The sequence below is a fragment of the Pseudorasbora parva genome, chromosome 8, assembly GCF_024679245.1.
Source record: "Pseudorasbora parva isolate DD20220531a chromosome 8, ASM2467924v1, whole genome shotgun sequence".
NCBI lineage: Eukaryota > Metazoa > Chordata > Actinopteri > Cypriniformes > Gobionidae > Pseudorasbora > Pseudorasbora parva.
The window spans coordinates 21,670,281-21,693,439 of record NC_090179.1 but is presented as its reverse complement, the minus strand read 5'-3'; the positions used below and the strand labels follow the sequence as shown (position 1 = coordinate 21,693,439).

At 38.2% G+C, this 23,159-nt stretch overlaps 2 protein-coding genes across 2 annotated transcripts; both read left to right on the top strand.

Moving 5' to 3' along the window:
- The first annotated feature begins 193 nt into the window (after positions 1-193).
- Positions 194-11,480, top strand: tmem106ba (transmembrane protein 106Ba). The gene is made up of 8 exons (XM_067450382.1): positions 194-341; positions 974-1,166; positions 1,390-1,453; positions 4,018-4,177; positions 4,369-4,509; positions 9,399-9,448; positions 9,557-9,610; positions 10,366-11,480. The coding sequence occupies exons 2-8, from the start codon at positions 989-991 to the stop codon at positions 10,484-10,486; spliced, it is 768 nt and encodes a 255-aa protein (XP_067306483.1). The 5' UTR covers positions 194-341; positions 974-988; the 3' UTR covers positions 10,487-11,480.
- A 2,037-nt stretch (positions 11,481-13,517) lies between these two features.
- On the top strand, positions 13,518-16,575 carry seraf (Schwann cell-specific EGF-like repeat autocrine factor). The gene is made up of 5 exons (XM_067451664.1): positions 13,518-13,833; positions 13,924-14,019; positions 14,141-14,245; positions 15,419-15,514; positions 15,668-16,575. Exons 1-5 carry the CDS (start codon positions 13,605-13,607, stop codon positions 15,778-15,780), a joined length of 639 nt encoding a protein of 212 aa, XP_067307765.1. The 5' UTR covers positions 13,518-13,604; the 3' UTR covers positions 15,781-16,575.
- The last annotated feature ends 6,584 nt before the right edge of the window (positions 16,576-23,159 follow it).

Sequence of the window (23,159 nt, the reverse complement as noted above, 5' to 3'; positions counted from 1 at the left end):
CACAAAGCAAAACAGTGCACATGTACATAGTACACACACGGCCTTGAAACTTGCACTGCAACTATCAACAGAGAGGCGTGGCTTAGAGAGCTACAGTCCAACAAATCCATAGACAAATCCCGCCTTATACAATATGATTGGCTTGTAGAAGTGTCGAACGTAACTATCGTCCAATCAAACGACGTTAACAGTGCAACATCATGTCACTGATTAAAAAAGGAGGCGGGGCTTGTGGAAACCATCGTCGGGTTAGGGATAAGAACAACACGGTCGGAACAGAGGAACGGCATTGAAGCGACTGTAATTTTATATAAACCAAAGGCACGGCCCTTCAAAAAGAGGTAAACAAACCTTAATTCATATCCTGTCTACTATATCCTCATATCGTACCTTGAAATAAGATTAATTTCGTATGGTGCTGGATCAGTTTTTAGGCCCGTTTGCTATAAGTTACATCTCAATAAGCCATGTTTTGTGCGTGACTGCGTGTTAAATGCTCTTTAATTACATTATTTTGTTAATGCAGTTAATGCATGTTATTGTTATACAGCATCATTATTATAAGAACACGAGCTCGTTGGCCGTACAGTACATCGTGTTCTCTTATCAGTTGTGTTATAAGTTAATTTGTATTACCATTTCACACACAGCATTTACCAGTCATTGAAAATAATATTGTTTAGTTGAAGAGATTCAGAATAGTTTGATTGCATAATGAGACGTTAACATAATGTAAATTTTAGATAGACAGAATTGCGTTATGAAACAGCCTGCAGCTGCATACTTTAAGTCAGGTGGAAGATATGTGCTCACGTTCACCACGACATGAAGATCTAGAATTGAATGATCTTTCATGACTTACATTTACATAAAATCATTTAGAAGACGCTTTTATCTAAAGGGACTCACAAAAAGTGCGACTTGCATTGTAATGCACTAAATAGCCTATAACAAATTATTTCTCTTTCTTAAGGCAGGTCCAACAACCATGGGGAAGTCTCTATTTGCTTTGCCAAAGCAAAAAGAGGACCAAGAGAACCTGACCGAAGACTCAGAGTCCCACACTGAGGACAATAAAGATGTATCGCAGTTTCCATATGTTGAATTCACAGGCAGAGACAGTGTCACCTGCCCTACTTGTCAAGGGACAGGGAGAATACCAAGAGGTAAGAACAGATCTACCATCCATCCATCCATCCATCCATCCATCCATCCATCCATCCATCCATCCATCCATCCATCCATCCACACATTACTTTGTGTCACAAAATGTAACATGCAAATCTAAACGTTTAACATTAATAAACTGTTCTATAAAGAAGGGCATCAATAAATTGTATAAATCATTATTATAATTATGTGTACTGCCTATGCTGGACATTTTCATAGACCAAGAAAACCAGCTAGTTGCTTTGATACCATACAGCGACCAGAGGCTGAAGCCAAGACGAACGTAAGTTTGTTTGAATATCTATTTCACATCAACATTAGCATAACATTTGTAGCATTAGTATTGTGTGTGTGTATATATATATATATATATATATATATATATATGAATGAAGAGCTCTTTTCCAAAACGCGATAAACTTTTACAATTACAACTATATTCCTGCAAGCAGTAAGTAGCGATTTTATCTACTTATTGACTGTTTAAACAATTTCTGATTAAATTGAAAGTTTCTTAGAGAGACAGCATTGTCTAGATGACGCAAGATGCTAGTACAGTAAGAACAGAAAACTCCAAGTACCATACAAAACGAAATAGTGTGTCTAATGACAAAGGTTAATATTATTTTGTATTTCAAAATACAACCGTAGAACTTTGCTTACAGATCATTCACTCAATCCTTCTAGCAAACTTGACCTTTTCCACCATATAAGTTAAAATGATAGTCATTTGACAAGGCTATTAATTCTGTAAAAATATATATATTTATATTTTTGAGAACTTAAATATGATGTTTTTGCATGCTTGTATTTCAGAGAACATCACAGTCACTGCGTAGCCTACATTGTGCCTGACGTTATATAAACATGCAATATCGTTGATGAAAAAAGACGAGTCATCACTGGTTTTGGTTTTGTCTGAGGGAAGGAAGAGCATTCGTGGTTGCGGTTGCCAGATTTCAGTAATTTAAATCCCCCAATCAGAGCTTTTCTGTGTGTTTTACCTGAACATGTACAATCTGGCAACCATATGCACGCAAGCTCTCTCTCGCGCGCGGATGATTTGAAAACACCAATAAACAAGTAAGCTGCATTTTATCTCCATTTGAGATGTTCTGCTTAGAGTGTCATTTAGTCTGTGTGTGTTCTGTCAGGACGGTCAGGACTCACGAGCCGCTTCGCTGAACAGCTGAACTGCTGAGTGCGTTGAGCGGCTGAAATAAGCCAATCACAGCAGACTCTTTCAAATCCCATGCCCATAAAAACAGAGCATTACATCCTAGGGATAATTTATAGGGTTGTAAATGGACCTGTAAAACTGTATCTGGACAATTTTTAGTCTTAAATAAGCCACATACCCTCTATGTAGATATCAGACAACAATTTAACATAGTTTCAACTCATTCTAGGGCACTTTTAAATGTACTGCAAAATGCAGTTTCTTTCCAAACCGCTATAAGCGCCGAGGCTGTTTTTAGCCTAAATGCGATATATCCTCTCATCTCGTCTTGAGCCCCTGGCCCTTTGAAAGTGAAAGTGCCCTTTTCGTTCACGTTGCCGGCCGGAACAGAATCCCTTTCGGAACGCGAGTCTTACCGGCAATCTATGACACCATCCCATGCCCACCCGCCCCCCGGAATGCGATTCTAACTGGCAATCGTCTTAAACGCTGATGTCATATGCTGCATGTGACGTGTTGCTTGTTGTTGTTTTTGTTTTAAATACATAAACTAACTACATATAAAAAGGATGGATTTGTAGTTGTTTTGAAAGAAAAAAAAACTTTGAATTTATAATCAACAATATTGTTGTTTCATTTAACAATCAGTGTTTAACATGTTCAGACTGAGCCAATAGACCATTTTCACAGGATAAATCGAATATTAAAGGGTTACTTCAGCGATTAGCATATGGCTTTGTATCAGTAGAAACCCTGGAGTATATTCAAATAATTGTGCTTTCCCCCCTCATATCCCCCTGAGACAAGAGATTTATGCATTTTATTTCTAGAAAAATTCCTCCTATGATGCAAATTGACGATTTTTGCATCATAGGAGGAATGTTTGCCCAAAGGCTAAAGACTACAGCCAGCAGAGGGAGCCATTTCCGCATGTTTTGAACTCGCGCATGTGGGGTGGGAGATTACACTCAGCTTGCAGGGAGAGCTCTGGCAGGCACTCATTTAAACGGAGATATGGTGTGCAATGTAAGTCTTTTAACTTCTCAAATTAATTTCTATGAAAGTTAAGCTTGTAAAGGCATGAACTGAAACGGGCCAGACTGAACTCGCGTTGTGAATGTATGCCGCGAGTGTAGTCGCGATTACCTCAGCTCTCATCACTCGTGCAGTTAGTGCTCAGTGCTGTGATACTCGCGCGGTGACTCACTCATTATATTGAACAGACACGTTCAGTTTTTAATTGTAGTGTCTTCTCTAACTCATTCACTGTAATCAAGTTGGTGGCGTTGGGGAATGGCCTCACAGGGCAGCGAAGCATTCTGGGAATTGTAGTCTTTCATCCCCATGGGACAAAAATACATTTTCTGTCTTTTCTCAGTCTAGAAAGCACCAAATTCAAAAATAATTTCACATTTCTACTGCATTGATGACCCAGTTCAAATACAGATTCATCTTCCCAGCGCTGAAGTACCCCTTTAACAAAATGTATGGGTGTAGGTAAAAAAAAAAAAAAGGGACAAAGGGAAAAGAGCTCCTCATATATATATATATATATATATATATATATATATATATATATATATATATATATATATATATATTATATATATATATATAATAAATAAAATATATAATATGACTGACTGTGTATTCTTGCACTGTTCTAGGACATTGTACGTGTTTGTATCAGTCTTTCTGTGTCTTCTGCTTTCTGGTCTGGCTGTGTTCTTCCTGTTCCCCCGGACTATTGACGTCTCTTATGTTGGAGTGAAGTCAGCCTATGTCACTTATGACAAAGACCAACGGAAAATATACCTTAATATAACGGTAATATCTCACCCTTTTAATTACTGTAGTATTTCCGGATTGTTCAGCAAATATTACCTGTTTATTTTATGATTTTATTATTTCTGTAATGTGGGATTGGACTTAATGATAATGAGATCAGATCAGACTTTTGCCAGGGTTTTTTCTGATGTTTGTTCAGTTTTTAATAGCAGTATTTTTGTTTTTCAAAGAATACCCTTAACATCACCAACAATAATTACTTCCCAATACACGTGGCCAACATCACAGCCCAGGTCCAATTCTACAAGACTGTCATTGGAAAGTCTGTCGTCAGTAATGTCACCACTATCATCCCTCTGGATATGCAACAGGTGCGTAGTAATACATTTATTTATATATATATATATATATATATATATATATATATATATATATATATATATATATATATATATATATATATATATATATATATATATATATATATATATATATATATATATATATATATATTTATATATATATATATATATATATATATATATATATATATATTAGTAATGTTTGCTGAAGCATAATCATTTTATAATACTAAATAGTTAAAATCTTAAAATGCATATTTTTTCATATTAACACACAATATATATATATATATATATATATATATATATATATATATATATATATATATATATATATATATATATATATAACCTATATCAATTTAAGATTTTAACTATTTAGTATTATAAAATGGTTATGCTTCAGCAAACATTACTTGATGATTTTTTAAATATTAATATTTAAATCATTTTATATTTTTCGTATATATAAACACACACACATACAATGCTGTTCAAATATTTGGGATCGGTACTCACCAAAGCTGCATTTATAAAATAAAAAACTAAAAAACTATACTATTGTGAAATATGTTTTCTATTTGAATATATTATAAAATTAAATGTATTCCTGTGAAGCTAAGCTGAATTTTCAGCATCATTATTCCAGTCTGCATACTTTGTGTATGTAAATAGCTGTATATAGCTATATGCAATCAATGTTCCCAGTAAGCTGCATGTGTGTGTAGCCGCGCCCTTGTGATGCCACGGCCGCCGCAGATAGAGAGGAGAAATCCATTTAATTGTACTTTTAAATTAATGCAAATACTTAAAAAAAATTTTTTGCAATGCTCTGTTTAACCGTAATAGAGTTATAGTGTTAGAATCGGTGAATGCAGTTTACAGGTTTCATAGAGAGAATGATGTTGCGTGTGAGCGGCAGCGAGTCTGTCACATGCCTGTCCTGTCTTGTGTGCACATGTGGGTTTTGTAATTCTGAAAATGTGCTCATGTAATGGTCTGATCCCTCCCCCCCTTGTTATATGATTAGTGTTTGATTTCTCCCACCTATTCCCTCTTGATTTCTTCCCTTTTTAGCTAGCATATAGGAGTTTGCTGGTTCCTGTTTGTAGCGGAGGGGCTCAACATCAGTCAGGCAGAGCTCAAGGACATTTTTAACACCAGCCTTAATTAGCCTATCATCGCCTGGGAGATGGGAATGCTGGGGACGCTGTCATTTTGGCAGTTTGTGGGGTATGTGTACGATCGTGATGGTGAAGGAGTGCCCTGGAGGGGTGGTCTTCCACCTCTTGGGCCTCCCCCATTTTTCCCCACAGACTGCCAAGTCCCCAGTCCTCCGATGACCCCTTTGGGGAGAGGGAGGAGGAAGAATGGCACCACATCCACCCCCTACCCGGAAGTCCGAGTCCGGTGTTCCAGTGGACTCTATTCCGGTGGTCTTAAATCGGAGGAGGAGAAGGAAGGCTCCCTCCATGCCTGTTTCAGTGGTCCCTGTGCCGGTGGATCGTGTTCCGGTGGTGCCTGTGCCGGTGGATCGTGTTCCGGTGGTGCCTGTGCCGGTGGATCGTGTTCCGGTGGTTTCTGTGACGGTGGATCATGTGCCGGTGGTCCCTGTGCCGGTGGATCATGTGCCGGTGGTCCCTGTGCCAGTGGATCGTTCTCCAGTGGTCCCTGTGCCGGTGGATCGTGTTCTGGTGGTCCCTGTTCCGGTGGATCGTTTCCCAGTGGTCCCTGTGCCGGTGGATCGTGTTCCGGTGGTCCCAGTGCCGGTGCCGGTGATCCCAGTGCCGGTGGATCTTGTTCCGGTGGATCGTGTTCTGGTGGTCCCAGTTCCGGTGGACTCCGTTCCGGTGGTCCCTACTCCGGTGGTCCCGAGTTCGGAAACGGCCTGGAGGGCTGTGATGGGATGCTTCGTGGTGGCAGTCCTACATGCTTGGAAGGAGCACAGGGCTTTATCCAAAGCCCCGGAGGCAGTTCCGGTGGTCCCAGTTCCAGTGGATCGTGTTCCGGTGGTCCCAGTTCCAGTGGATCGTGTGCCGGTGGTCCCAGTTCTGGTTGATCGTGTGCCGGTGCTCCATGTGCCATTAGATCGTGTTCCGATGGTCCCAGTTCCAGTGGATCGTGTGCCGGTGGTCCCAGTTCCGGTGGATCGTGTACCGGTGGTCCCAGTTCCGGTGGATCGTGTGCCGGTGATCCCTGTGCTGGTATATCGTGTTTCGGTGGTCCCAGTTCCGGTGGATCGATTTCCGGTGGTCCCAGTTCTGGTGGATCGTGTGCTGGTGATCCCTGTGCCGGTGGATCGTGTGCCGGTGGATCGTGTTCCGGTGGTCCAAGTTCCGGTGGATCTTGTGCCGGTGGTCCCAGTGCCAGTGGACTCTGTGCCGGAAGTGCTACTCAGGCGTCCTGCTCTGCCCGCGCCCTGGGCACCTGAACTTTGCAGGCCATCATGGCCCCTTGACCTTTTTAATTTCCCTATTCCTCCCTTGTTTACCCCTCCCTTGTCTGTTCCTTCTTTGTCTGTTGCCCCTGTCCGCCCCCGTCCCACCCTGGTCTGTCCCTCCCTGTTCCCTCTTGATTTCTTACCTTTATAAGCTCCTTTTGTTTGTCAGTCTGTGTCGTATGCTTGTCTCGTCTACGTCTCCCGGTTCCCTGTGTTGGTATGTCTTCAGTTCATGTTTTTGATTATGTATTTTGCCCCCACGTGGGTTTTGTTTTCTGTTTATGTTTATTTTTGTAAATAAATCTTTAATTTCTGCACTTGAGTCCTCGCACCATTTCCTTTGTGTGTTCCCGACCGTGACAGAGTCATGTTTGCAGTCCAAATAGTTCAATATGAGAGGCAACGTGAAACGCAAAGCCGTGAAATAAAACCTCATCAGTTTTAAAGAAGAGTGGCTTCTTGATTAAGTAGAGCGCTAGAGTTATTAAAAACGCGCTAACGACCCGAGGTGTGTAGGATTGTACGTATATATTTTTTGCACAATAATAAATTAATCTATAATGCCGAAATACGGCGCAATTCACCTTTATTCCACAAGGTGGCAATGTCTGATACCCAATGATGAAGTGATGTTTCACTCATAGTTACCTCTGACAGAAAACGAAACAATAATTTTAATCTGCAAAACTTGAAATGGCTTAGTGATTTACTTCAGAGAGCAAGTACTAAACACAATCATATGTTAGTGTCACTGTCTCTTGATGAGGGATGTGGTCAAGAAGCTGTCAGTGATCAAAATATTGATTTTGAAGACATTGAAAATGAGTTTGGAGAATATGCTGGAGATCGCGAATATGAGGCAGATGCTGAATATACTGGTAAACGATCTCTGACGAGGTCATATGATGATGGTATTAAACATCTGCTCAAACTGAATCCTTCCAAGCTCCAAAAGGTAACGAAATAGGTTTTATTTTATTCTTCTGTAGCTATTACTCTAAAATCAGGAGTTTTATTATCATGACAGGTAGAGGTCTATCCATGTTAAATATAGATCTTGGTCGCTAACGACCTGAATATGTAAGAATGTTTGGTGAAACAGTCATGCATTTAAGGGTTAATTGCATTTTATTTAATTACATTTTATTTTATTTAATAACTTTTATGTCAAAGATACAGGAGACACACAGCAGCCAATACAATCTGTTGTTTAATATCTGCTTGTATTGTCTCATGACTGATGAAAAATTTGCTTTGTGTGCTGTAGAATTTTGATGCATCGTAGAATCGAATTGAATCGAATCGTTACCTGGTGAATCGTAATCGAATCGAATCGTGAAGGCAGTGCCAATGCACACCCATACAGGCCAGTGTTATATATTTTGTTCAGTTGAGTTCTTATTATATCCCAAATATTTCCAACTATTTGTATAATTGTGAGAAAATTGCTATTTTTTTACCAAGTAGCCGGAACGTCTGAGGGAGTCGCCTGTCGATTGCGTCATATCTGCGTTATCCTCGGTCAAAGCAGCCGCTAAGCAAACTAACAGAGTAACGTCTTAACATCAATTTGAACACACTCAAATGTATCTAATATGATAAACAGAGCTTTGTTACATCATACTCATGACTGGAAAAGCTGAAATGGCTTTGGCGACTGTGTCCCGTCGTAATAAAAATCTGCTAGCTCCTCAACACTTGGTTTGCTCTCACACTACTACAGTAACGATAATAATTATATACGTGAACATGATTTCTCCCTGAGTCCTGTCCCGATTCTTTTCCACCGGCTGTGAGGTGAAAACCACTTCCCATTTCCTGAGCTCAAACTTGGCGTCATCGAACTATGCCTTTGTTTTGAATAGGCGCCCTCTAGCGGACGGAAAAGTTACATAGTGCAGCTTTAATTTAACTTCTGAATTAACTGCTTTTAAAAATATATATTTAACATATCACTATGTTACATCAAGGGTTATATAAAACAGAAATGGCACATTAAAGTTAAAAGTTATAACTGCATGATGAAACCACTTTTTGTGTGTGTGTTTACATATGCCGTACAGTTCTGGTATAAAGAATGTTTTTGTTTAAGTGACTAAAATGTCCACCCAATAGAGAAATGTTTTCTCGGCGAGAAAAGAAATTAGAGGGAACAAAGGCTATATGTATGCAAAAATATGAATGATTTAAAATGTATTAATAGAAAAGTATTCGTTATGGAATGTTTGCTGTACAGTATAAGGCAATTGTACTAAACCATTCTTTTACAAATATGTCTGACTGATTCAAGCTATGTTTCATAGTGAGGGAAATCAGTTTAAAGCCACACATTAAGATTAAGAAAATTACCTGTATCCTGCAAATAAAGCGATTTCATTTAGTCTTGTGAATTTGCAATTTCTCTCAGTGTGTAATTACTTAGATAACAACTGTTATCAATGTAATTGTCTCGTTTTAGATTGATTACACCGTTCCCACTATCATAGCCAATGAGATAGACTACATATTGTGAGTATTTGCCAGTCTGGCCTTACTTCAATAAAACTATAATGAATACAATTTATTTTACAGTACTCTAAAATGCATATTGTGATGCTTGCATATCTGTTTTTACAGTGACTACTGTACCATGCAGTCAATTAAAGTGCATAACATTGTTGTCATGATGCAGTAAGTATTCTTTAATGGACAATCTGATTCCTTTTAGTGAATCAGTGTGCGTTAGCAGTTAATGTAAATTAGCAGATTAATAAAAGTATTTCAATAGATAAAAGTTTAGTAAAATGTTATACATTTGTTTCGTAGTTGTATTTAGTATTTTTTGTGTTTTTTTTAATGTTCAAGTTTAGTAAAGAATGATAGATCTTCATTAGATAATATAATCATTAAAAGTGCAGCAAGTGATTTCTGAGAAACTGTTGAAAGCCGTTCGGACTGAGCAGCACAACAAACGTGTATCCAATCAACAGTAGGGGGCGTGTCCAGTCTGTCCACTCATGATGAGGGAGGAGAGAGAGGGAGCCAATCAGCAGTAGGGGTTGTCTACTCAAGATGGGGGAGGAGAGAGAGAGAACACAAGGGAGATTTGAAAATTGTAGAAAAAGAGATAAATGGCTGAGAGGCATTACAAAAAAAAAAAGGTCAGAGGAATGTCACTGAAGAAAGAACGGTTATGATCAGACAAGAACTTTTAGGATCCGTGGAGTGCATGGTGCACATTTTTGGGGCAGAGCAATGAAAGGAGGGGTGCGCTTGCTTGGGATGATTGCAAATATTGGCGTTGTTTCTCAGAAATCGTTTACTGCACCTTTAACCAAAAAAACAGTTTGTGGGTTAGTTTACATGTGTTATACCGTAAGAGCAAAATATATTGCCTTAAATGCCTGTTTTCCACTTCAACTAACAAAGGAAATATGTCTCTCCAGAATGACTGTAACCGCTGTGTATTTTGGCCATGCTGAGCAGGTGTCTCAGGAAAAATACCTGTATGTGGACTGCGGCGCAAACACCACCTCTTCACGCGGACGCATGAGTGTGATACAGTGACGCCCCTCCATATGACCCACAATCATTAATGTTACGAATGTTTGAAAATTAAGTTGGTACTGTAGGGTGGCATCATTAGAAAGCTGATGCTGATGCATTGATCAGAAAGCTGATGCTTTCTACCACATCATTACTGATTATTTTACATCGCTCCAGAGGTTTGGCTTGAATAGACAGAAGGAAGCACTTTAGTATATTTTGGGAGAAGGATTGCAACAGCAAAATATTCTACATACAGCTGCAAACACTTAAACCACTTTTCCGTTACTCTTTTTTTCTTTTCTTTTTTTCTTTTTTTTTCCATTTTAAACATGAAGTTATGCTCATATCGTTCTGTTATTTAGCTCTTTGTTAAGCAGCTATTCTATAGATTTTTTTTTGAGTATGTTATTAACATATATCAACAAAACCATTAACAGATGCATTAATTTTTGATGAGATGTTTTTCACTTTAAATCACATTCGAAAATGAGTTTATGGGAATAATCTCCATATTGTGGATTTTTCAAACTCTTATTGAAAAGAATTGTTGTTTGCTTAAAATATTTTATTTCCACAATGTATTATCAAAGGGAATGTTTAGAACAAATGTCTAAACTACTTTTTGAAATTATGAAAATGTAAAAAATAAAATAAAAATTAAGTGGGCCATCCTGCGGCAACACGGAACATGAACCAGGTTTCCATAAAATACTATATTATTTACCTCAGCAGGAAGCTATGGAGTATATTAGAAAAAAAGGGAATAGAAAAAAAGAAAGGAAGGTCATTAATCTTCTGTTAATTGATGCGTTTCTGTTGTCATATTTTGATCACTTCAACCATTTTCGCTTGGTGTTGATGTAGATAATGAATAACTTGGATGTTTCTCATTCAATTTAGCCTTAGGCTATTTTTGTTTTGTTGGAATAGCACTTTAACATTGGTTTATTTGAATGGTTATTAATTTCAATGTTGGAAGGATTTATCATTAAATATAATTTTTTGGTGGAAATTTGTGTCAAGGTTTGTTTTTTCTATAATTTTTTGTTGGCATTTCAAGTTATATGAGATAATATAGGCCTACTATTTTAATATTTCCCCCTAGTGTTCATGTTATGGTCAATTAAGTAGCCTACGGAGTCTAACACAAATTAACAATGTCTATTTAATAGGCTATGTCATCACTTTGTGGGTTAGGTTGAAATAACACATTGTTAATATTTGTATTATTAGTATAGTCAAACTGGGTCTCTTATGCTTAAAACTCCATTAATAACTTAATTCATATTGTAGAGAAACGGGTCACAATCCACAAGATGGCGCATACAAGATACACTACTTCACAGACTTGAGTGAGGCAATGTTTTGGCGGGGTGAAATAATGGTTAGGAATGAATAAAAAACTTTTAGTGTTGTAACCAGTTTGTGCGTGATAACTAACAGGCATGGAAAAAGTCATAATTGCTGACCACTAATATTTGGGGAAGTGTGTGGCCATAAGCTGAAAATGTCCAGGCACACGTTATCCCTATGGCTTTTGTGTTTTCATTGCGCCGTGTTTACGTTTTCGTCTGAAGAAAGAAGGATTCTGCACATCTGTTGCAGTCATTAAAGTTCCTGCTCACTTCCTCTCATGTCTTGAGACAGATCCCTCTGGTTTCACTTTAATTGGCCTTCCGAAACAAAGACCATGTAATGGTTCTTCATGCCTTTACCATGAATGAACCATGCACTGCTTTCAGACGGATTGAGATATAATTATTATAATATATAACCCTTTCCTTACAGAACAAGATCTGTAAGTTTTACATCTGTCACATGCTGGAGTCAGGCTTGGCAAAAAGCATTTAACAATGGCAAATAAGCTACAAATAACCACTGATCAAAAATCTATCTATCTATCTATCTATCTATCTATCTATCTATCTATCTATCTATCTATCTATCTATCTATCTATCTATCTATCTATCTATCTATCTATCTATCTATCTATCTATCTATCTATCTATCTATCTATTTATCTATCTATCTATCTATCTATCTATCTATCTATCTATCTATCTATCTATCTATCTATCTATCTATCTATCTATCTATCTATCTATCTGTATGATCTATTTATCCATTTTTTTTAGTTCATAAATACATGTAATTCAGAGAGGGAAATACATTAGCTGTGGTATGAAATCGCTGCTGCAATTTCATTGAGGAGGAGGGGAATTCTCAAGACATCTGCAGAATCCATTTCCTCACATTTCTTGGGATCAGCCAAGTGAATATTGGAGACAATTATTTTAAACGACATTAACATAGGCCCTATATAAACAAGAAACAGTTTGGACTTCATAAATGACTGCAGAGACTCACTAACAGATTCAATTGGAATGTGTCTTTGTCTTCTTATAACTCTTTTAGAAAGATTTTTGATTCTACTGTTGCCCCAAAACACGGGCACACTTAAATACACATTACATTACGTTATACATACATTCCCATTCAAAAGTTTGGGGTGAATGAGATAAGATTTTTCTTTTATTTAGAAAATCATTTTATTTAGTAAGGATACATCAAATTGACCAAAAGTGAGTTAAGTATCCAGATGCTAAAAAATCAGCTTTACCATCAGAGCCAGTAATACATTTTATTTTAAAATACATTAAAATAGAAAACAGTTATTTTAAATTGTATAACTATACAATTTTACAATGCTACTGTTTTACTGTATTTTTGATCAAATAAATGTATGCGTGATGATCATCCGATCATTCCCATCACATTAACTAGGAACATTTTACACTAACTTTTCAATATTAAAATTAAAACACCCATATTGTTACAGAAATATTATACTTTCTCTTAAATAAATGCAGCTTGGTCAAAAAATACCTTTGGGACCACCTGTTGTAAGACTTTCAGGTTCAAACCTCACAAAGGACAGCTATAAACCACAGACAACCACAAACACTCCTGTCTGTCTCTTAATCCTGTCTCACACATTCCTCAGTTAGTACTTTTCCAGCTGTGGCTCCCTGCTGTACCATGTCAGTCCAGTAGGTGATTCACAGTGTAATATGCTGTTCAAACAGACGTTCACCAGCACTCTCAGTCTTTCTGGTTCCTTGTAAGAGTGTGGATATGAAAATGCCAGTGCTTTGCTGTACATCCACGCAGCTCTTGCTGGTGGCACTTGCCGCTCTGGCTGGGATCTGTATGGGAGGGTCTGATGGCCCCCGTGGGGTGTCTCTTCCTTTTGTCTTTGACCTCAAAGCAACATGCGACCCACCTTGCAAACATGCCGGGATCTGCATCCGAAACAACACCTGCTTCTGCTCAAAAGGATACGAGGGAGAAACCTGCCAATATGGTGATGTTTCAAGTTACTTGCTATGCAGTGTGTTTGTGTGAGTGTCAAACTTATGCTATTTAACTCACATGATTTGCCTGTTGATTTCAGCAAACTGTTATCCAAAGTGTAAAAATGGTGGAGTATGCCTTCGACCTGGAAAATGCAGATGCCCTTCAGGGTTTGGAGGAAAATACTGTCACAAAGGTAACTGTGAATTAGCTTACATTATGTTTTAAAGGTTCTTTTTTTTAAAAACTGTTGAGTCCAACCGCCCAGATAATTCACAGTCTGTGTGTCTGTGTGTGTGTATGTTTGTATTTGTCAGTGGTGTGTAACACTGGCTGTTGGAACGGTGGTGAATGTATTGCTGTGAATGGAGAAGCAAAATGCATCTGTCCCTCCAGCTGGACCGGCTCCAGATGCCAAGACGGTTTGTGGATCCCATTTTGTTTGATTTATATTTCAAAAATCCATAATGTCAGTTGTTGCATTGAGACAGGGTGAACAACTTGAAAAGTAGGGGGGACATGTTCTCATTATAAATCTGCATCTCTTCACAATATGACAGAATATGTCATATAATTTAAGCAATTATATAACTTTAATGTATAATGTGGCAAATTTTCGTAAACAAAATGTATCATAAATATCAATTGGTTCTGACATTGAAAGTTGTAAAACTACACTATACTTATATCACTAAATACTTATATCCCTAAATTATATCAAAATGTAAAATGTAATCTTAACAGCATTAACTTACAATTATCAAACGCTCTTTTTGTCACTCGCGACTTGTCTCCGCTAGATTGCATATTGTCAACTACAGTGCTGGCATACCTGGTTGGCTGGTAGGCTGAAAAATATTAATCATTAATAAATGTATAAATCATAATCAAATATTGCCTACGTTCGCCTGGAATTATTTGGTGAATCAAAACTAAGGTGTTGACATGTGATCGCTAACCAATGAAATGACCGATTTTGCTTTAGTTCCGCCCATTGCCAAAGCAATTAGCACTTCTGCTTGGTCTGCGTGTAATGTTGGCTGAATTCGGAACCGCATACTAGCATACTACTATTTCTGCCATAGAAAGATGTGGTAAAAGTTGTACGAGTAGTATACTAGAGTATGTGGTTCGGAATTCAACGAACGTTCAGTGCGATACTGAATTTTACTTGAAAACGAGGCTGTAGGCTGCGTCCAAAATCACAAATGCTCTCAAGTAGTTTACTTCAAGTAATTACTTCACAATGCTAAAAAAGTATGTTCTATGAATGTGTGCAGTGTGAACGTAATCTGGACGAACTAGATCTGCCATGTTGCCCTTATCATGCGAACTACTGGCGTCAGTTTCGTCGCTTCACTAAATTCCCCTGGCGTAACCTAATATAGCAAATTCTAATCCGGTCAGTGCAAGCAGTTAATGTAATGTTATTTAAATGTTCTGTAAACCACATAAAACACTCAAGAACCCGAGTGTTTTTTTGTGTTATTTTTCATGAATTAATCATCATTTACATGTACATTCTCGAGTTGTTGTGTCTATATGTCAGTGCAGTATCTGGGTCACATGTTGATCATTTATCTCTGTTTCCGTAGCGATCTGTCCGCAGGGATGTAGGAACGGGGGCAGCTGTGTGGCTCCTGGAATCTGCAGCTGTCCAGATGGATGGATAGGCGGAGCCTGCCACACAGGTGTTTAAGATTGTTGCCCTAGAATTAAATGTTTGCGGTGCAGTTACTATATACATATATACTATACACTTTATGCTGTTGTATGTGTGTAAATCCATGTTTGCTCAAATTTGAAAAAACAAAGGCAGTGATACCTCCTCTTTCTGTCTGCAGCTGTGTGTAAAAAGCGGTGTATGAACGGGGGGAAGTGTGTGTCTCCTAACACCTGTCGCTGTCGAGCTCCGTTCTCAGGCCCGCAGTGTGAAGAGAGGAAGAAGCTCTTCTGATGTCAGAACAGTCTGACCTCTGACCTCATTGCTCCCTCAAATTGGTGCTAAAGTTACTTGTTTGTTTGTTGAACCCAAACTGAACTTGTGAAGTGTGATGTTTTCTCTACGTTAAAGGAACTGTATGTAAGAAATGTATTGCAATTAATCATTATGGCTGCATTTACACTGCAGGTCTTGATGCACAATTCCGATTTGTTGGCTATATCCGATTTTTTTGACATCCCGCTTACATCATCTTTTCAAGAGCGACCCGTATCCAATATTTGCAAGGAAGTAAAACAGCGCGATATGCAATGGACGCAGACAAAATTATTGCACAATGTTTTGCTGTCTGCACAGTTCCACACATCTTTAAAGGTCGGCAAAACATTTCTCTCTTAAGGCGGAGAAAAAGAGGAGAGCCCCGCAGTTTGTGTCCACCTGAGTTGACGTCATTCGCCTCCGTCCCTTTTTCAATGACGTACAACACGCATTTACTGTGGGATATCTGATTTGACCGCATACATGGCAGAAGCTAATCCACGCATCCGAATCATATCGGATTTATTACCACATATGAGTGAGACCTGAATCCGATCTGAGGATATCGGAATTCATGCGTTTTTTTCCTGCTTACACGTTCACATGTCATATCCGATCTATGCCACATGAGAGGAAAAAATCGGAATTGGGTCACTTGAACCATGCAGTGTAAATGGGGCCAAAATGACCCGGATATGTCACTAGACATTAAAGGGTTAGTTCACCCAAAAATGAAAATGATTTCATTAATTACTTACCCTCATGTCGTTGGACACCCGTAAGAGCTTCGTTCATCTTCGGAACACAAATGAAGATATTTTTGTTGAAAGCTGGGAAAGGCTTCAGATAGGCCTCCATTGGCATTCAGTACATTCCCACTCACAAGACCCATAAAGGCACTAAACACGTCGATACAAAGTCCATCTCACTACAGTGGCTGTACAATAATTTTACAATGTGACGAAAATAGTTTTTGTGCGCAAAAAAATCAAAATAACGACTTTATCCGCCAAGTTATTGTCTTGCGTGTAGGTCTCAGACGTGAACTCACCTGGAACTCTCGCGATAGCGGCGCTCCTCCTCTTCTGGGTCATGTATCTGAATGGAGGAGTTGCATCATATTCTCGCGCATGCGTCGAGTTCAAGTCAGTAACATACTGAATGCCAATGAAGGCCTATCTGAAGCCTTTATCAGCTTTCAACAAAAATATCTTCATTTGTGTTCCGAAGATGAACGGAGGTCTTATGGGTGTCCAACGACATGAGGGTGACTAATTAATGAAATCATTTTCATTTTTGGGTGAACTAACCCTTTAAGAAATCATGTTAATTTCGAATACTTATATCACTGACAACAGTAGTCCGGCCAGGATATTGTCATGCAACCACTTCAGCTCTGCGACCCACATTTGGGTCCAAATTTGCATACGTCATAATTATTCTAAATTTGCTGCAGAGCTGAAGTTAAAAGTTGTTGTTGCAGCCCTTAACTGATGTTGATGTTGACATGTGTTGTGGCCTCAAACTCCACTCTCTACCTATCGACTAATCACAAATTCAGTAGTGTTTCGGCATCCGGGTGGCCAGATCTGCTCTAGTTACCACAGCTGCAGCTACAAACGTTCCTGCTGGATCCTCCAGACTATCTGGCAACCTCGAAGCAGGGGGAGGGGGAGAGGGGAAGTGATTGCAGTACCAGTTTTGACCACAATCTTACATACACTTCCTTTAACATTGTACAATAATGACTTTTGTATTTAGTAGTGTGTTTAAGAACTAATGAATTTCCTTTAGCGTAGAGTACTAATTAAATAAAGTAACAAATAAAAATTGTGTCTGTGCAACTTGTTTTTAAGGTTTTAAAGATCAGAAATATGATTCATTTCAGTTTTTGTTGTTGTCAAATTATCTTTATTGAGAAATTATACTAAGATGTATTTTTATAATTTCAAATGTACCGTTTTGTTTCTTTAAAAGCAATTTACTTAAAGGGGGGGTGAAATGCTGTTTCATGCATACTGATCTTTTTACACTGTTAAAGACTTGGAATCCCATACTAAACATAGACAAAGTTTCAAAAGTTAAGGTGGACGTTTGATGGGAGTATTTCTTTGTCAAAAATACTACTTCCGGTTAGTCATAAGTTTCGGCAAGTTTTTTGAGATCATGCGTCCCCATTGACGTTAGTGGGGGCGGAATTTCCTTGTATGGGCCTTACGGACAATTCTACCGGAAGCGCGTGAGAGAGAGCGAGGGAGAGAGCGAAAGCAACAGCCTGCGCGTGAGAGAGAGCGAGGGAGAGAGCGAAAGCAACAGCCTACGCCCATCAAAGCGGGGCTTGTAGGATGCTGCACAGGTGACAATTACACATAGCACATAACAATGTCACCAAAAAAGTGGGTTTTTGGTTGCCAGACCAAGACAGTCCTGCACAGATTCGCCAAAAACCCCGCGTTAAGGCAACAGTGGATGTAATTTGCTTTTCCGGATCAGCAACTGAGTTGCGCGAATGTTTATATCTGTTCGCTGTTTCATAAACAAGGCCCAGCTCGACGCCGAATTTTCCCAATCGCCTAATGCTGAAGGATGGAGCAGTCCCAACGTTAGAAGGGTGAGTGAGACTGCTTTTAGTCACCTTACTGTCTACACAAACCACGCGTAAACACACAAACACACGTGCACAACTGCACTTCCCACATGTACACCTTCAAAGACAAAAATACGACGATATAATTCAAGTATAAATATGTAAATAACACAAGCCGCTAAGCATATTATATAGTTAGTGTATAACTTGTAACTTACCACATACAGACGTCCTGCTCTAGTCGTTTTTGCTGCTGCTCCTGTTCAACTGCAGCCTCTGGGTCTGATTCCGGATCATAGATGTATGGCTGTATCCGATTAAAAGCCATATTTTTATTTTGAATAAAGTTTTTTTCCGCTGTTAGGGATGCACTCGACTCAACACACAGCGCGCTGCTGCACACGTCATTATTTAGCTCCGCTCACACGACACGCCCCCACCCGCTCGGCTTTTTTCGGAAAGACTCGGAACAGCGCATCTTTCTTATATAATTATTAAAAAAATAAAAACTTTTCGGAGATATGCAGGATGCAATGCTACTCTATAGGTACTCAAGATTGACATGACACTGACTGAAACTGAGTGTTTCACCCCCCCTTTAAAAATAATTATCAAGACCTTAAATTGTACACACTGTAGTACATACATTGAAAATGTCAAACAAAAATGGTCATTGTAAGAGCTGTGTAAGAGATGTAAAACAACACCAACATACACATACTGTAACACTCCTGAAATACTATAGTAATCAGACAGTCTAATAAAAGTATATATTATATAAGTATAAAGTTTACCTCACTTTTAGGGCAATTATGCTTACACACACACAACACACACACACAGCATTTATTTATTACAGAGTGATAGAAAGTTGTCTTCGATGTCGCATCGTCATCACCTAGTCTGTAAATACAAAGTTTACAATCAGTTCATCTTTTGGCCATAAATGACGTAAAAAAATGTTTTAACAAAGATATTTTTAAGATGAAATCAATGGTGGCAATGTGTTTGGGAAGTGCTTACTTTAGTACCACAAGAAGGACCAGTGTAACCTTGACGACAGTGGCAGAAATTTGGGAAAGCACATCTCCCCCCATTGAGGCACGTTTGTGTACAAATGGCTATTAGGGAAGATATTAAAAAAATAAAGATAAAATGTCATTATATATATCGTTCCGGGAAAAATTAAGAGACCACTTAACATTGATTTCTCAATGTTAAGTGGTCTCGTCATTTCTTCCCGAGCTGTATATAAAAAAGTAATTACTAAGTAATTATAGTACACTGATCAGGCATAATATTCTAATATTGTGTTGGTCCCACTTTTGCAACCAAAACAGCCCTGAGCTGTTGAGGCATGGACTTCACTAGACCCCTGAAGGTGTGCTGTGGTGTCTGGCACAAAGATGTTAGCAGCAGATCCTTTAAGTCCTCTAAGTTGCGATGTGGGGCCTCCATGGATCTGACTTGTTTGTTCAGCATATCATCCCACAGATGCTCGATTAGATTGAGATCTGGGGAATTTGGAGGTCAAGTCAGCATTTTAAACTCGTTGTGCTCCTCAAACCACAAACCATTCCTGAACCATTTTTGCTTGGTGGTAGGGCGTATTATCCTGCTGAAAAAGGACACATCCACAAGGGAATGCCATTTCCATGAAAGGGTGTTACATGGTCTCCAACAATGCTTAGGTAGGTGGTGTCAAAGTAACATCCACATGGATGGCAGGACCCAAGGTTTCCCAGCAGAACATTGCCCAAAGCATCACACTGCCTTCGACAGCTTGTCTTCTTCCCATAGTGCATCCTGGTGCCATGTGTTCCCCAGGTAAGCAACGCACATGCATCCGGCCATCCACGTGATGTAAAAAAAAACGAGATTCATCAGACCAGGCCACCTTCTTCAATTGCTCCGTGGTCCAGTTCTGATGCTCACGTGACCACTGTGTATTCTGACACCTTTTTATCAGAACCAGCATTAATTTCTTGAGCAATTTGAGTAGCTTGTCTGTTTGAACGAACCACACGGGCAAAGCTCAATGTGCTCTGTGTTGTGATTGGTCAATTGCTTCAAATATGTTTGGGAAAGTCACGCCTTACCATAACTTTGAGTTTCAACACACTACTAACGTTAGCCTAGAAATCTAGACGCACCAAAGCTGCAGCAAATTTAATCTGCCCGCAAGTGTCGTCTAGGAACTCTCAATACCCTTCTGAGCTGTATTTGACTAACATAAAGGGTGTTTGATTTAGTCTTTGCACGTTTGTTTTAACACGGTACTTCCACATACGTCACACGCGTGACCTTTCCAACGTAATGACAACACAAAGCCTTACATCATCAAAGTCGAGCATTTGAGGTTAAAAAGTATATGTTTATTTATTTTCTACTGAAGAATGAAAGACATGAACATCTTGGATGGCATTGGGGTGAGTAAAAGATCAGGAATTATCATTTTGGGGTGAACTAATCCTTTAATGTACATTCTTTCTGCTTTGCTTTTGGAGCCATAATAATTTATGGGTTGTGAAAACACTGAATGAATAGACATCATTGTACTTGGACATTATTAAATGGCTACTCGATAGTACAGCTAAGAATTCCAGCTAGCCGTGTGTTAATGTGGTGTGTATTCTTCTCATTTTAGCTCCTACATCCATTTGGGCTGAAGGTCAAGACAGAACCAAACCAAAGCTGGACTGTAACCTGCCGGCCTATACGACAGACTTCACACTGACAGCTGCTGGCATGGATGCTGCATCACATGTTTTTGAACACTTTTCCACCTAGAATGTATTCGTCCCCCACCAGGAGACTTCATGTCTTCATCTATTGTGAGTGGATATCATTTTAAACATTATTTTTAAAAAAACACTAATTACTTCTAATTTTTATTGTGTAGTATATGTATTTTTTCGTAAAAAGAAAATACAATTTTAGTAATGTTTTTAAGTAATAAAGTAATTAATTGTTAAGTAATGTTGTTATAATCCTGTTAATTTATGTACAGTATAAATTGCAAACGTATGCTTGTTTTGGGCACATGTTGTTTACAGCTTATAGACATTTTAGAGGAGGAAGATGCTGTGTATTTAAAGGTGCTTTAAGTCATTTTTATTTGTACAATATTATTTTTGTATATAAATCATTATTACAGTGGAACAAATTGCTATTTTTTATTTGTAAATTAGCAACTGAATTTTTTAACCATTGCACAGCACCACTTTATCACCAATAATTTACAACTTTGTAGTTTATTATTTTATGTCACATGAGAACACATGAAAGTTTATATTTTTGTTCAGATTATGTAATTTCTGTAATAAAGTTTGTATCATAGAATGGTAACTTCTTTCTGTTGTTATTTTGTAGATGTTTGTTGTAACTTAATTACTTAAATGTACTTCAAGATAATTTAGTAAAGCCATGGCTGCACTGTGGTAATACAACCAATTTATGGCACATGATCCATGTTTTTTAAAACCATGTTTACTGCAAAAAACATGGTTGCTGCAGTCATGGTTACAATGGTTTTACTGTAGTATTACTACAATATAACTGTAGTAAAACCATGGTATTAAAACCATGGTTGTTAAAAATACCAGTTACTACAGTAATTAAAACTACAGTTTTACTATAGTATTACTACAATATAACTGTAGTAAAACCATGTTTTTTAATTAATTTTATTATTTTTTAGTTAACCTAACTATGACGACTTCCACTCTGAGAAACCCGGAAATGTGAAAAGGGTCTAATTCTACTTTTTTTTCATTCTTACAGTGAACCAAGTATCCAGACATATTAGCCTTGGTACATTTTGCTATCTTTGCTTTGTCCGAATATGCCTTCCCTACCATGTAGAAAGCAAAGATAGCAAAACCGTGTGTGTGCGTGCGTGCATGCGTGTGTGTGTATGTGTGTGAGAGAGCGAAAGACCCAATTGGATCCAATAAAATCCTGTTAAAATTATCCTAGAATATGTATGTATTGTCTTATAAGACAATTCTCAAAGAATCCTATAGGAATCAGATAAGAATCTTAAAGGACAAGACATAAATTATCCTATAAGATTATTTCTAACGGAATCCTATAGGAATCAGATAACATTTGGAATCTTATTGGAATCCTTTAGGATTTATCCTATGGGATATTTATGTATTATCTTATAAGACAATTCCCAAAGAATCCTATAGGAATCAGATAAGAATCTTAAAGGACAAGACATAAATTATCCTATAAGATTATTTCTAACGGAATCCTATAGGAATGGTTCCAAAATATGATAGAAATTTTTAATGGAAACCTGTACAGATTTCCATTAAAAATCCTTAAGGATTTTTTGACAAGGGTATCAACAAGCTCTGTTTCATCTTCGTTGCTCTGGTTGGTGTAGCGCTATCCTATCGCGTGAAGAGGGAGTTTGAAAGACAACCGTTTATCCGCCCCTCGGATTGAGCTCTGTCAATGGTGAGTTTCCAGACCAAACATCTTGATGTGGGTCTGGCTTGTCAGGCTATATTAACATAACTCAACCAGGCCAAACACCTTTTATTTTGCATTTACCTTGGGCAGAAATTATTTAAATGAGGAATATTGTGACATGAATGTTTCCGGAAAGAAACTCAAGACTAATATCAAGGTTTTTTCAGAGAGTTCAGTGGACATTATGCATTGTAGCTTTGCATACCATTTCCATGCTCACACAGCAACATTATACACTAAAAATGTAATAAAAAAAAACATAATAGGATCCATTTAGGATTCA